Genomic DNA, 16,710 nt, shown 5'->3' on the forward strand with positions numbered 1-16,710 from the left:
GGTATAAGTATGGCAAATAAATAAATACATACATACATAAAATAATTTATTTTTTGGATTATGGCTCCTGAAATTCCCCAACCACCACACCAAGGCACTTTCACAAACTCTGTTAATATTGCCAGTAAACCAGGAGATTGTATATGTGCTTCTTAACTAGGAGCCACTGATCACATTTCACCGCTATGCATTTTCCTAAACCTTTTAAAAAGCCATCTAAGTTAATGGTGATCGTGTGGCAATCAGTTTCATCGTTTAATTATAGCCTTTTGAAGTAATGCATCTTTTTGCCTCATTTTCCATCACCTTCTCTCTATCTACTTTCTCACATCTGTATTACCATATATACTCGAATATAAGGCGATCCAAATATAAGCCGAGGCACCTAATTTTACCATAAAAAACTGGGAAAACGTATTGACTCTAGTATAAGCCAAGAGTGGGAAATGCAGCAGCTACTGGTCAATTTCAAATTAAATATAGATACCAATACAATTACATTAATTGAGGCATCAGTAGATTAAATGTTTTTGAATATTTACATAGAATTGTAATATAAGATAAGACTGTCCAACCCTGATTAAACCATTATTCTCACCTTCTTCAATGTAAACATGCTTACGTATCCTTCCAATAATAGAGTAAAATAATAAATGCAATAATAACAATAATAGAGTAAAACAACAAATGTAATAACAACAATAATAAAGTAAAATAATAAATGTAATAATAATAATAATAATAATAATAATAATAATAGAGTAAAATGATAAATATAGTAATAATGAATAGAGTAAAATAATAAATGTAATAATAATAATAATAATAATAATAATAATAGAATAAATAACCTTGACTGGAGTATAAGCCGAGGGGGACTTTTTTAGCCTAAAAAGGGCTGAAAAACTAGGCTTATACTCGAGTATATACAGTATTTATTTTCCTTTAAAAAAAAAAAAGTCTCAGTGTCAGTGTTTCCCATAAAAAACCGGGAGAAGGAATTTAGAAGTTTCCATCTTTCCTTTGGTTTAGCCTGTACTCTTTGCCATCTTATCCAGAAGTAGAATTGTGCTTAACTGTAACAAAGTGAGTATAGTGCATTTTCCAGTCACTTCTTGCTTTACGGCAAATTGCACGAGTTTCATAGACTTTTCTTAGGCAAATAATACTGATCTCAATTTATTTAAAATAACCATTTTAGATTCCCGCTCGCCGCCCTCCCCCAATTTCTGGCATCGGCATATTTTCTTCCCATGTTTATGTGAACTGTCCAAGGAACCTTCAAGATTTGAAGACCAACATCCAGGAAGAAATTGCCAGCGTATTTATTTATTTATTTATTTATTTATTTATTTATTATTTAGAGCTTTTATAAGGGTCTTCTCAACCCCCGAGGAGGGACTCAGGCTGGGTAACAACAGAGAATCAATATACAAATAAACTAAAACATAATAACATCAGAGTACATTAATAGATTAAAAAACATTAAAATACAGATCAAGAATTACATAAACGCCTGCTATCCTGGCAAGAGTCATGACAAACGCCAGAAATCGGTTTACTCAGTGTATGGAGAATGGGGGATGTCACGTACCTAATTTGATCTTCAAAACTACGTAAAACAAAACTTTAGGTATGCGCCTACATTATATATATATATAAATTCTGATTCATACAATGGGTTTTATTAAGTTTGGGGAAAAGGAAGTTATGCTGCTGCACCCTGTATTTACAAGAACAAGGTTTCCATAAAACAAACAAAGTTCTTATACTTCTTTCTTTGCTTTCACGCTGGGCTTCCTTCTCATGCAGATAAACAGCTTCACTCTCACAAAGCCTCTGAAGTTACACAGGAGCTCCACACAGTAGCTTTTTACACACAGCAGCCTTCATACGCTGAGGCCTACTCACACTGAGGCCTTTCTCCCACTGAGGCCTACCTCACACTGAGGAAAACTAACACTGAGGCCTACTCATACTGAGGCCTATTAACACACTGAGGCACTTTTCCCACAGATATCTCCTCATACCGAGAGCTATCTTAGACAGAGGCTACTAAGCTACAGGCACACTTGCTTATATTGAACTGCAGGTTGATGTGTTTTCAAAAAGGTTGTTGTGATTCAGTATAGGAAAGGGAAAAGATTTACAATGTTTTAAAGACTTATCAAGATAAGCTTTTGTAGTCTATAACCCACCTGCATGTGAAAAATTGAGTTGTTCTCTAAACTTAATACTGAAATAAAGGTGCCAATGAGCTACTTTTTCTTTCATCAGAATGAGTTTATATTGCCTGTGATCAGCACTAACTAATATAATAACATACAGCAGCCTTCACACACTGAGGCCTTCCTCACATTGAGGCCTTTCTCCCGCTGAGGCCTACCTCACACTGAGGAAAACTAACACTGAGGCCTACTCATACTGAGGCCTATTAACACACTGAGGCACTTTTCCCACAGATATCTCCTCATACCGAGAGCTGTCTTAGACAGAGGCTACTAAGCTACAGGCACACTTGCTTATATTGAACTGCAGGTTGTTGTGTTTTCAAAAAGGTTGTTGTGCTTCAGTATAGGAAAGGGAAAAGATTTACAATGTTTTAAAGACTTATCAAGATAAGCTTTTGCAGTCTATAGCCAACCTGCATGTGAAAAATTGAGTTCTTCTCTAAACTTAATACTGAAATAAAGATGCCAATGAGCTCATCAGAATGAGTTTATATTGCCTGTGATCAGCACTAACTAATATAATAACATAGGTCCATGGACCCACAAGGCTTTCCCAACCTGATATGAATGACCAAGTCATTACTACTACTAGCATTGCAGTGTAGTTGTTGTCAGTATTAACATCATAAAATAAGTTCACCCAGTAAGTAAAAAAAGAATACTGAGTGTTTTTTAGTCCTAGTTTAAAGACATTTCCAAAATAATCCCTCTAAGACAGGCATGGGCAAATTTGAGCCCTCCAAGTGTTTTGGACTTCAACTCCCACAATTCCTAACTGCCTAGCGGCTGTTAGGAATTGTGGGAGTTGAAGTCCAAAACACTTGGAGGGCCAACATTTGCCCATACCTGCCCTAAAAGGTTTCCCCATATTCTCTGAAAATATGTTTTTGAAGATCTGCTTCTGACATCAAGAGTTTTCCGTGTTATGAATGGTATTGTAGAAAGAGAAACAATGTTCTCGGTCCCGCCAGCTTCGCAAATGTGTTTGTTGTGGATGAGGGACAGAGCCTTCTCGGCAGTGGCCCCGCGCCTGTGGAACTCGCTCCCTAACAAGATTAGGTGGCTTCATCCCTCCTTTCTTTTAGGAATAAACTTAAGTCATGGTTTTGGGGCCAGGCTTTTGGACAGCAGGCACGACAGCACTTTGGATGATGAATCAGACTGGAAATGTTGTTATATTATTATTATTTATTATTTACAGTTCTTATATTCCGCCCTTCTCACCCCGCAGGGAACTCAGGGCGGATTACAGTAAACACATATATGGCAAACATTCAATGCCAGTTTGACAAACAACATTTAACAGATAAAGGCTATTTAACTTTTTTTTTTCTGGCCGCCGGGGGAGCTGCTGCTTTTCATCGTCCATCAACGACACCGATGAAGTTCTTCCGCATTCCACATTCCCCGGAGTCTTCTTTCTTTATGGCCTCATAAATTAGTTAAATTTAGCCTCCCACACAAGGTGGTGCCTTATTTTCCTACTTGACAGATATAACTGTCTTTCGGGTTGCAAAGGTCGACAACGGGCTACACAATGGCTGGACACCCACTCCAGCCCGGGCTGGCTTCGAACTCATGACCTTTTGGTCAGAGTGATCTTAATGCAGCTGACACTCAGCCAGCTGCGCCACAATCCCGGTGTTTATATTGTTTGTGTGTTGTGGCATTGAATTGTTGCCGGTGTAGGTCGCCCTGAGTTGAGAAGGACAGGGTAGAAGTGCTGGAAATAAATTATAAATTAACGTGTGGGAATCCATTCTAAATCTTAACATATTTCTTTCATTCCACAGATCTTAGATACCTCCCCTGTTCCTCCCAGTGTTGGTTCTTTCAGCTTTGGCTCTCCGGCAGAACAGTCTTTTCTTCCAGCGAAGCTGAAATCATTCCCTCCTCCTCCACCAGGGTTCCAATTCTCCTCCTTACCATCAAGGACACCGACACCGTGGTCACTGCCCTCCAGCAGGCCTACTGCTGATAGCCCACTCAATTTGCAGGTAATCCCTATTGAGAAAAGTACTGCCCTAGAGATAGGAAGGTGTTACGATTGGGATTGGGAATAAGATTCTGGGAGATCAAGGTTCGCATCCACGCCCAGCAATGGAAGCCTACTGGATGGTCACATTTTTTCGGCCTTAGAAACTGGCAGTAAATCTTGCCAAGAAAGTCCTATGATAGGATTGCCATAAGTTGAAATGCGAAAAATAGTGCATTGCAATAATAGACTGGAATATGTGCAATGAGTATGGAACGGCCTTCGATTATGATTTTTGGATGGTGTGATTTAACCACTGAATGTAATGCTTTTAAATGTTTGTTTTAATTCAGTTGATTTCAAGCTTAATGTTTGTATATGTTCCAAGGCATTGAATAATTGCCATATGGGTTGTTGTAGGTTTTTTGGGCTATATGGCCATGTTCTAGAAGCATTCTCTCATGACGTTTCACCTGGATCATTGGCAAGCATCCTCAGAGGTAGTGAGGTCAATTGCCATATGTAAGCCGCCTTGAGTCCCCTTTGAGGTAGAGGAAGGTGGGGTGTAAATAGGATAAATAAATAAATAAATTCAGTGCACATAATGAAGTAGTCCCTAAACTTCCACCTTACTGTCCTCACAGGTAATATAGCCCAAGAGCTGCATCATAGTTGGTCCTCCATATCTGCGGGTCCTGCACCTAAGAATTCAACCAATTGTGGCTCAGAAATATTTTGGGAAAAATTCCAAAACTAAACCTTGATTTTGCTGTGTGCTGAATACTATGCTGATGTATAGGCATACCCTGCTGCAGCTTCTGCTATTTCTCAGATCCTCAGGCTCTCCGTAATAATAATAATAATAATAAAAACTTTATTTATACCCCGCCACCATCTCCCCAAGAGACTCGGAGTGGTTTACATGAGGCCAAGACCAACAACACATCAAAAACAACAAGCAATAATAAAATAACAAGCAATAAACAAAATAAGCAATACAATTAATATAACTCATAAGTAGTCAATAACACACAGGAGTTTAAAAACCTATGGCTGGGCCAAATGTAATAGTTAAAATTTTAAAATTAAATGCTGGACATGAGCAGAGGATGTATCCATTTGGAGGGTTTTAAATCAAAAGTAGAGAGCAGCCCAACGGGTAATTAAAGTGCTTCTCAGGATATTTTGCAGGGAATTGTTTCCTTTATTCAGGGAAGGCACACTGGAACAGCCACGTTTTCAGGCTCCTCCTAAAGATTGCCAATGTGGGGGCTTGTCTAATATCCTTGGGGAGTGGGTTCCAGAGTCGAGGGGCAACCATGGAGAAGGCCCTCTCCTTCATCCCCACCAATCGTGCCTGCGAGGGAGGTGGGAGCGAGAGCAGGGCCTCCCCAGATGAATGAAGAGATTGTGCGGGTTCGTACACAGAAATGCGATCACGCAGGTGCGGGTCCCAAACCGTTCAGGGCTTTGTAGGTCAAAACCTGCACCTTGAATTGGGATCGGAAAATGAACGGCTGCCAATGGAGCTCCTTAAACAGGGGGGTTGACCGCTCCCTGTAAGTCGCCCCAGTAATTAACCTGGCTGCTGCCCACTGGACCAATTGAAATTTCCGAGCCATCTTCAAGGGCGGCCCCCATGTAGAGTGCATTACAGTAATCCAATCTGGAGGTGACTAAGGCGTGGACCACCTCTGTAGCACTCATTTGAGTTGTTTGCTATTGTATGTAAGGGATACCATTTCACTGCATCATTGTATATAATGGGGCTTGAGATCCACAGATTTTGGTATCTGATTTGGGCTTCAAGTACAGAGGAACCCCCTTTGGGTGCTGCCTGTATCCAGCCCAGAGGGGATGAAAAAGACTCACTGGAAGATTGGGGAAGATTTTTGCCTTCCTGCACAGCAACGTTGCTACAAGGGTGAAATGTGTGTTGGCAGGGTGTTTTATGAAGGGACCTTTTTTCTCCCATCAGTTTTCTGGCAGAGGTGAATGAGACTTATTGATTGGGGGCTGGGCAGGCACTGTTTATATGACTAGCCCCTTTCCCCCCCCCGTCCTCATCTATCTATCTATCTATCTATCTATCTATCTATCTATCTATGTATATAATAAAAGTCAGTGTTTGTATGCGGAGGACGGGAGGTGTATGTGGCAGCGTTCTGATTGGCTGCCACTGTGGTACAATTTGCATATGGTCTCTGATTGGCCACTCTCAACATTCTGAGGTAGCACAGGGAATAGGAAAGGTGCCTGAAGCTGTCAGGAATGATTGGAGTTGAAGTCCAAAACACCTTGTGGCCCCCAACATGACAGAACAAGACCAAACCTGGCACACAGACACCCCCCCCCCTCAAGACCCACTCAACATCCTGGTTTGAGGGAGGATGGACCATGGATGACGGGACTTGCAATACTTTAACTCACTTCCTTAGAACACTGTGGCCCACACCAAGGATGGATCAGGACCAAACTTGGCACACAGAGGCCCAATGGCCCACTTTACAACCTGGTGCAGTTTAGGGCAGGATGGGCCACAAATGATGGGATTTGCAGTACCTTCACCCGATTCACTTCCCACAGAACATTGTAGCCCCTACAAATCATAGACCAGGTCCAAACTTGGCACACAGAGTACTCATGACCCATTCTACATCCTGATGCAGTTCTAAGGGGGATGGACCATGGATGATGGGACTTGCAGTACCTTCACTCAATTACTGAAACCACTGCGACCCTCATCTAATGACTGATCAAGACCAAACTTGGCACACAGAGCCCCCATGACTGACTCTATATTCTGCTGCAGTTTGGAGGAGGGTGGACCATGGATGATGGGACTTCAAGTACCTTCACTCGCTTCCTGAAAACAATGCAACCATCATCCAATCACCAATAAAGACCAAACTTGGCATACAGAATCTCCATTTTCTCTAATAACCCACTTTCTCTAATAACCCGGACAGCTTCAGGTCCCCAAGCTAGTTTGCTATAAAAGGTAAAAGTTTCCCTGTGACATTAAGTCTAGTCGTGTCTGACTCTGGGGGTGGTGCTCATCTCCATTTCTAAGCTGAAGAGCCAGTGTTGTCCGTAGACACCTCCAAGGTCAGGTAGCCGGCATGACTGCATGGAGCACTGTTACCTTCCCGCAGAAGCGGTACCTATTGATCTACTCACATGTGTACATTTTTGAACTGCTAGGTTGGCAGAAGCTGGGGCTAACAGAGGGAGCTCATCCCGCTCCCTGGATTCGAACTGCTGACCTTTTGGTCAGCAAGTTCAGCAACTCAGCAGTTTAACCTGCTATGCCACCTTCACTATGGAAATGCAAAAACAGCTATTCCAAAATACACCAAAAAAGTAAATTATGTAGAAATATCAAAAATCTCTTTGGTTCCACATTTTTTTCAGATTGTGTGTCATTGTGTGTGTATGAAACAGAAGTTTAAATACATCTGGGGCAAAATGTGAATATTGCCTCCCAAATTAGAATCCTGCCTCCTGTGAAGTTTTTCCTCCAGTCTCCAAAATTCTAACATTGCTATTACTTAAAACATAGAAATACAGTTTAGACATCCAAAGAAAAAAGTAGACAAAGTTAGCAGAAGAATGTGAATGCTTATCAAATATAAGAATCCTTGGCTATGAAAGATGTCCAGTACCACATCTCTGTAATGCTAGAAAAATGTAGACTGGTAGTGGGGGGGGGGGGGGGCATTTCATTAGAAGAGAAATCCTTAGTTTGCCACATAAAGCTGCCATTACCCATTCTACATCCTGGTGCAGTTTGGAGTTGGATGGACCAGGGGAATGTCCCATGGGCTTAGATGTCTTTACACCAGTGGTTCCCAACCTTTGGGCCTCCAGGTGTTTTGGACTTCAACTCCCAGAAATCCCAGCCATCTTACCAGCTGTTAAGAACTGTGGGAGCTGAAGTCCAAAACACCTGGAGGCCCAAAGGTTGGAAACCACTGCTTTACTAATGCCCAGATCATGGGAAATAAACAAGATGAACTGGAACTCCTAGCACAACAAAACAGTTACGATGTAATAGGCATAATTGAAACCTGGTGGGGTGAGTGCTACAATTGGAATGTAGCAATGAAGGGATATAACCTATTTCAGAGAAATAGACCAAACAGGAGAGGGGGCAGAGTAGCATTATATGTAAAAAAAATATTTACACATGTGAAGAGATACAAGGCTTCAATCCTGGAAACCAGGTTGAAAGCATCTGGATAAGAATTAAGGGAACAAGCACTGTAAAAGATGTAATTGTGGGGGACTACTACAGACAGCCAAGCCAGACGGAAGAACTGGATGAAGCCTTCCTTGACCAGATGTCCAAACATACAGAAAGAAGAGATATAGTAGTAATGGGGGATTTCCACTGCTCCAATATTTGTTGGCTATGGTAGTTGTTGTTTTGCAGGGTCTTTAACCGTCTCTGCCAAAGAGTGTGGATGTCTCACTTAACTACAAATGGCATGATTCCATAGCATTGACCCATGGCAATCATGCGATTTATAGTTTGGACACCAACAGCTAAAGTGATCTCAAACTGCATTCTATAGATGCATCCCTCATATTTTTTGCCAAACTGCACATTGTGATTTGGTGTCATTTGCAGGCAAGCCCATTGGACAGCTGCCTTGAAACAAGGACAGCCCCCACAATAAATCCTCTGAGGAGGGTCCAGATTTCCTTCACTCTTGAGTCTGAGGTGGCCTTTGTGTCATACGGCACAAACTTTGTTTATTCATGTAGCTCTGTTGATACGGCCAAGAGTGTTTGAGGGGCATTCCTAACTAGCTTTAGCATTATGGTTTGTAATACAGAAGGTTGTGTATAAATCCAGTCTGTATCGAAAAGAATAATATTTGTTTTATCCACAGCCGTCTGCTCAGCCCAGAGGTGCCGGAACATTTGGATTTGGTGCTGCCAGCTTGCCGCCTGCTTCCCACGCTAATGCAGCACCTATGCGTCAGAGCTTTCCTCCTCCTCCTCCACAACTTTTCAGCCAGCCACATTTCGCACTACAAAGTAGTGGCCTCTTTGGTTCTGCTCAGCCTCATGGTTCTCAGGAAGTCTCACAGTTTTTTGAATCGCCCAAGACAACTCAGAGTAAAAGGGATTTGCAAAATTATCAGAGCCAACATCTACCCAAACACAAAAAGTACTTTCATCTTAAACATGCTCCTGAAGCAGCGTCAGAGCAAGTTTTAGAGCTGGAAATGGTGCAGCACGAAGCTGTTCTCGAAATGGGAAAAGAGAGAGCTGAAAAAGAACCTGCACCCAAGGTTTGTCACAGAGTGTGTCTTCCCTACTTTGTATATTATTTTTCAATTAGAACTCATTATAAGTATGCAAATAGTAAAACAGATTTAAAAACTAAGGTTTTTTTCCAAACACATTTGCCCTTTTTAGAGAACTGTATTTCAGAAATCATGAGTCTCACTTATTGGAAATTCCATAACTATTGTAAATAACTGCACCTTATTGAAAAGGTAAAAATGATGTCACATCCGTTTGGCAAATGTGAATCTCCATGAATGTGTGGCGACCACCTTTTGAAAACCACTAGTCAAGAAAAGCATGACCTTGTTAGAAGTCAACTCTTTGAATAAGTGATATTTATAAGCATTTGTGTAATGGCACGCAGGTAACTCAGCTATTAAACTGAAGAACCATGTCTTTAAACTGCCAGGGATAAAGACATGCTACTGCAAAAATATATTTGGTTTGCAGAGGATGGCTGTTTCTTTGAAGCAGAATTTGCAGTTGCAATTGCCCAAAAGATATACACTCCCTTGAAACCTCTTAGCTAAAATATGCACTCAAAGATAAAAAAAAGTCTTCTTTGAAAAATAACATATCTTGTTTACTCACAAACGTCTTGTATTAATTCACTATACAGGCACATTTCTTATTAGAGTTCTGTAGTAGATAGAATGTAGGTTTCTCTCTGTGTTGAGTCCACAGGATATCATTTTTTATCAATTGTCCATATAAGTATAGTTTTTTTTTACATATAAGTATAGATTTTTTTTGTGTCAGAAGCGACTTGAGAAACTGCAAGTTGCTTCTGCTGTGAGAGAATTGGCTGTCTGCAAGGATGTTGCCCAGGGGATGCCTGGATGATTGATGTTTTACCATCCTTGTGGGAGGCTTCTCTCATGTCCCACATGAGAAGCTAGAGCTCAACAGACAGAAAGTTAACCTTGCTTCCCGAGTTCAAACCGCCCACCTGTTAGTCAACCTTACTTACTTTGCTTGCTTACTTACTTAGGCGATCCCTCGTTGTCCGAGTAGGATAGTCTTCCAAGATCAGTGTACTGATGAGTCCGTAGGTGACTGTGGAGCCCTATTCTTGATCTTCATCTTCTCCTTCAGTGAGGGCATTGGTTTCCAGGTGGAAGGCAGTCTCGGTCAGGGTTGGCTTGATGCGCCTTCCTCCATTCGTGCCTCTTCAAATTCTACAGCACTGCTGATCACAGCTGACCTCCAGCTGGAGCGCTCAAGGGCCAGGGCTTCCCAGTTTTCAGTGTCTATGACAGAGTTTTTAAGGTTGGCTTTGAGCCCATATTTAAATCTCCTTTCCTGCCCACCAACATTCTGTTTTCCATTCTTGAGTTTGGAGAATAGTAACTACTTTGGGAGACGGTGATCAGGCATTCAGACAACGTGGCCGGTCCAGCGGGGTTGATAGTGGAGGACCATCGCTTCAATGCTCATGGTCTTTGCGTCTTCCAGCACACTGACATTTGTCCACTTGTCTTTCCAAGAAATTTGCAGAATTTTTCGGAGGCAGCGCTGATGGCATCATTCCAGGAGTTGAGTGTGACGTCTGTACTGTCCACATTTCGCAGGCATATAGCAGGGTTGGGAGGATAATAGCTTTATAAACAAGCGGCTTGGCATCCCTATGGATGTACTGGTCCTCAAACACTCTCTACTTCATTCAGAAAAATGCTGCACTTGCAGAGCTCAGGCAGTGTTTTATTTCAGTGTCAATGCTGACTTTTGTGGAGAGGTGGCTGCCGAGGTAGCAGAAATGGTCAACATTTTCTAATGTTACACCATTAAGCTGTATCTCTGGCATTGGAGAGGGGTTGGCTGGTGACTGCTGGAAGAGCACTTTGGTTTTCTCGATGTTCAATGACAGGCTGAGCTTCTTGTATGCTTCTGCAAAGGTGTTTAGAGTGGCTTGTAGGCCTTCTTCTGAATGCGCACAGACGACGATGTCATCAGCATACTCGAGTTCTACAACAGAAGCTGTTGTAACCTTGGTTTTGGCTTTCAGTTTGCTGAGGTTAAACAGCTTGCCATCTGTCCGATAGATGATTTCTGCTCCGGTGGGAAGCTTCCCATCAACAAGATGAAGTATCATAGCGATGAAGATGGAGAATAAGGTTGGGGCAATAACACATCCCTGTTGGACACCTGATTCCGTCTTAAATGAGTCACTTTGGGAGCCATTTCTGTCCAAGACTGTTGCCACCATGTCATCATGATCTAAGGCTAATTGTAATTATACAGAACTGCTGCCCTTTGAAGACTAGATCTGGGGGGGAAAATCCTTTATTTACTTTTGTTTGGTTTTCTTTCAAGGATGATCATTTGAAGAAGAAGAAGAAGAAGCAATCAAAACCAATGATGAAAAGGAAGATCTTCTGTGAAAATAAGCAGTTAGATGTTATATTCTGGCCTCGGCTTTTTCAGCTCCAGAATGAGGTAAGAAAGTCCATTTTCTGTTAATTTTTTATTTATTATTTTTAACATAAGCAGTATAATTCACAACCAAAGTACTGTATATACTCAAGTATAAGCCAACCTGAATATAACCTGAGGCATCTAATTTTACCTCAAAAAACTGGGAAAATGTATTGACTCGAGTATAAGCCGAGGGTGGGAAATGCAGCAGCTACAGGTAAATTTCATAATAAAAACAGATACCAATAAAATTACATTAATTGAGGCATCAGTAGGTTAAATGTTTTTGAATATTTCCATAAAACTCTAAGATTAAACCATTATTGTAACCTCCTTCAATGTAAATGTACTTACGTATCCTTCCAGTAATAGTAAAGAGAGTAAAATAATAAATGTCATAATAATAGAGTAAAATAATAAATGAAATAATATAAAGTAAAATAAAAATGTATTATTAATAATAAAGAGAGGAAAATAATAAATGCAATAATAATAAATAGAGTAAAATAATAAATGTAATAATAAATAGAGTAAAATAATAAATGTCATAATAATAAAGAGAGTAAAATAATAAATGTAACAACAACAACAACAACAGAGTAAAATAAATAACTTCAACTCATGTATAAGCTGAGGGGGGCATTTTCAGCCTTTAAAAAGGGCTGAAAAACTCAGCTTATACTCGAGTATATACAGTAATAGAAAAGAAATAGGAAAAAAGAAAGAAAATGGGGACGGGAGAGAAAGATAGAAATATTTAATAATACATAGAAATATATAAATGAAACTCAACTAAAACTGGGACACAAACATTAAGACACAAAAGGACTCTGACTTTCCAATTCAAACTGAAATCAAAGAAAAAGTAAAGAAAAAATAATGTATTATTTTACCATGGTAGAGCCAACTAAATAATCTGATTACAGCTATTAATAGCCATAACCACAAATTACTACATTGTTGCATTGCTTAAAATATCCATTTACATTTTTTAAAAAGAAAAAGTGTATTGAGGAAATTTCGCAACCCAATATTGCAAGCAGAAGTAAAAGTTGCCAATTTTGTTCCTGCGACAAAGAAAACAGTATAGTTGAATGATTGGTAAACTAGTAAATGTTCTTTTCCAAAATGAAAAGGATATTGAAAGTGTTAGGATGGTTCTTTGAATACATTTGTGGAGATTTTTTTGTTTGAATTATTTTGAGGGAGATGTTTTATTTTGCAGGATGGTTTTTGGGAGTTAACCATTGATCTTGGGTTGCTTTTCGATCTTGATGTTGATCATTTAGTCAATGTAACACTGGCCAAGAAAGGAATTCAGTCACTAGGTAAGACATTATTTTATTGTTGATGTTGTTACAATTTGGTCTCTTCTACATAAGAGAGCCAAAATTTGCCGTCCCATTTACCAAACATGTCTATTGATATCTTTAAAAGAATTAAGATAATATGTTGTCTAAAGCTTTTGTGGCTGGAATCACTGGGTTGCTGTGAGTTTTCCACAAGCATGTGAACAATTTCAACAAAAAGGAGAAAATCATGAAAATGAACAAAATCTAGTTACCAGTATTTAAAAAACTCTAAAATCAGGACAGTAAATGAAGAGCAACACTCAAAAAACAGGGAAATTCCAGGCAAGAATCAACCAGGGCCACCTAACACCTCCCAACAAAGGATCCCCCAGGCAGCAACTAGCCAGGCTTTGAAGCTGCAAGACCACTCAATGCTAACCAAGGTGGCCAATTGCAACATTCACACTTGCCTCGAGCAGACAAGAGTTCTTTCTCCCACCCTGGACACTCCACAGATACATAAACCCTACTTGCGTAATTTCCAACAGACCTCACAACCTCTGAGGATGCCTGCCATAGATGTTGGCGAAACGTCAAGAGAGAATGCTTCTGGAACATAGCCAATACAGCCTGGATAACTCACAGAAACTCAATTAAGATAATAGTTTTGCGTTGGTATTCTTTTGCTGTTCTATAATAAGTATTCTTATGTTTTGTTTATTTTATTGTGATGTTATTTTTGCCGTTCTGTACTTATTATGTTGTAATTGTATTACCGGGCTTGGCCTCATGCAAGCTGCCCCAAGTCCCCTCTGGGGAGATGGTGGCAGGGTATAAATAAAGATGATGTTGATGATGATGATGATGATGATGATATGGATCTTTGGTGTTTCAACAGGCGTCTTTGGGAGAGCAGAATTCAAATACGCATTCAAATATAGAAACTTACTGTAAGGCTAAGTAAGTCTATACTCACTCAGCCTTAGAGGAAGGCAATGGCAAAGTACCTCTGAATAAATATTGCCAATAAATAAACATTATTATAGGATCCCCATTAGTCAGAGTTGGTTTTAGGACACATAACAACAGCAATTAAAATTATACAGTACCTGCATTCAGATATCCAACAAATTTGTACTACTGGATAGTAATAACACTATTCTGTTATTGTGTGCTGTGTTATTTCATTCATCTAGGGCCAAAGGGAAAAGAGAAGCTGTTGCGGTTGATTGCCACACTTCTGGTGCTCCAGGCTGTGCGTTTCAAGCAATTACAAGATCTCACCTTCAAATCTCTAACAAAACTCGGTGACTCTCCTCCATCATGGTATGTTTTTGGAAGTCCTGTTGATTTTGATGGGACTGCACTAAATATGTACCTAATATATTAAGACATTTTCCTAATATTCAGCTGAAATCGGTATGAGCTCTTGACTGTCAGCCCAGCTTACTGTTTACTTATGCTAGGGGTCCTCAAACATTTTAAACAGAGGGCCAGGTCACAGTCCCTCAAACTGTTGGAGGGCCAGATTATAATTTGAAAAAAAAAAACATGAATAAATTCCTATGCACATATCTTATTTGGAGTGCAAAGAAACACATGCTTAAAAACAACACAATAATTAAAATGAAGAACAATTTTAACAAATATAACTTATTTGTATTTCAATGAGAAGTGTGGGCCCGCTTTTGGCTGATGAGATAGGATTGTTGTTGTTATTGTGTGCTTTCAAGTTGTTTCAAACGTAGGTTGACCCTGAGCGAGGGCCAGGTAAATGACCTTGGAGGGCCATATCTGGCCCCCAGACCATAGTTTGAGGACCCTTGACTTAAGCAGTTCGAAAACAGCTTTAATTGTAAGTAGAGAAATTAGGTGCCACTAAAACAAGCGGAGGAGGTATAAAGAAAAAGATCAGAAAATGCCCAGGAGAAGGAGAAAGTCCCGATGGCTCTATGTCACAAAGGATGGAGTGACAGCACCCCCCTGTGGCTGGATTCGAGCACAGCCTCCAAAGGCGCCAAAAAATAAAGCTGGATGTCGACACAACATACCTCCTTTCTGTTCTGTCTTTCTCTGTCCTATCTATCCAAAACAGCATGGAATGTTTGCCATGTATGTGTACTGTGATCCACCCTCAGTCCCCTTGGGGAGATAGGGCAGAATATAAATAAACTGTTATTTTGTTGTTGTTGTTATAAATCTACCCTCCTGTAACCTGAAGCCCATTAAATCTTGGTCTGGCTTAGCCAAGAGAAAAAATCATTGCCACATGAATTTTGTGGCCACATTGCTGCTTTCTAACCCATGTTTTTGTCTTTGTCACTGCTCACAGGGCACTTGTTCCGGTAAAAAAAGCTACTGAATGGGCAAGAAGAACTGAGCTAGAATTTCCAGTTATTTGCCAGCGGCTTGAACTTGGGGAAGACTGGGATTCTGCCACTAAAAAACTACTGCGTATTGATACAGATTAGACCATTACCTCTGCTCTAATATTAAATGTCACATTTTGGCTACTGAGAACCTGGCACTATAATCTATTTCCTCACACATAACCAAAAACATGCAAATATTCACTTAAGATTTTCCGTTCATATCTATATAGGCCGTCCTCAAATTACAAACATATGACTTACAAATGTCTCATAGTTAAGAATAGGGGACAGACAACAGGAAGTGAGAGAAATTTACTCCTAGGAAGGGAAACCCACTCCTGAAAGACTTATCATGAGGTATAGGTGTTTCCATGGAAGCTTTCCCACCAATCTTTGTTTCCACAACAAGCCAAATTATTCAAAATGCAATGATCACAGGGACAGAAAGTGAGATGAAATCTTCTGAACAGTGGCACAGATCACAAAACAATACCACAGGGGTGTTAATCCTTCCCTATGCTATCCAAAGTTCGCCTATCTATCTATCTATCTATCTATCTATCTATCTGGCTGGAGTTACACTTAAAATTTACTGGTTCTGACACATACAAATTCAACCTAAGAACAACCCTATCTTGTTCGTAACTTAGGGACTGCCTGTATATTGTCATATAGTTTTGATAATTGTAATGATTTTGATGATTTTACTGGTTTGGATTAGTTTTATTATTTTAATGTTTTGATTAAACTTTCAATCACATTAGTTGTTACACATCATTTGTAAGTGGGAAAATGTAAACAAGCAATATTACAGTTTCTAGGTAACAGTAATGAAATGTAAGAGGCATCATAGTCCAGAAATAGTCTGAATAGTATAATTGCTTCATTTGCTCTATAGTATCATCTATCGCCAATAAATATTCAACTAAGGTGTCAAGAAATGGAAGTGGCAAATGTTCTGTTTGCTCATGGATGGTGTCATTTTTGAAAAAACACATTTTTGGTAAAAGCCAATTCAATAAAAATGCTTCTTGTTCATAAAACTCATCCTCCTTCTGGTAGTGTGATGTTGCCAAGCATGTCTTTTCCAACTGATGGTGAGGCAAAGCTCTCTTGGGATTTTC

At 40.0% G+C, this 16,710-nt stretch overlaps 2 protein-coding genes across 3 annotated transcripts in view; both read left to right on the forward strand.

The window, feature by feature from the left end:
* PARP4 (poly(ADP-ribose) polymerase family member 4) overlaps positions 1-4,409 on the forward strand; it is a 65,898-nt gene extending 61,489 nt beyond the window's left edge. For both annotated transcript variants that reach the window (XM_067466559.1, XM_067466560.1), the window contains one exon: positions 4,025-4,409. In XM_067466559.1, the coding sequence (XP_067322660.1) occupies positions 4,025-4,294 (270 nt within the window). In that variant the 3' untranslated portion in view covers positions 4,295-4,409. The remainder of the gene's footprint in view (positions 1-4,024) is intronic.
* A 4,679-nt stretch (positions 4,410-9,088) lies between these two features.
* Positions 9,089-16,629, forward strand: LOC137096705 (protein mono-ADP-ribosyltransferase PARP4-like). The gene is made up of 5 exons (XM_067466561.1): positions 9,089-9,509; positions 11,821-11,943; positions 13,148-13,250; positions 14,411-14,540; positions 15,547-16,629. Exons 1-5 carry the CDS (start codon positions 9,189-9,191, stop codon positions 15,683-15,685), a joined length of 816 nt encoding a protein of 271 aa, XP_067322662.1. The 5' UTR covers positions 9,089-9,188; the 3' UTR covers positions 15,686-16,629.
* The last annotated feature ends 81 nt before the right edge of the window (positions 16,630-16,710 follow it).

The sequence above is a fragment of the Anolis sagrei genome, chromosome 3 (genome assembly GCF_037176765.1).
Source record: "Anolis sagrei isolate rAnoSag1 chromosome 3, rAnoSag1.mat, whole genome shotgun sequence".
NCBI lineage: Eukaryota > Metazoa > Chordata > Lepidosauria > Squamata > Dactyloidae > Anolis > Anolis sagrei.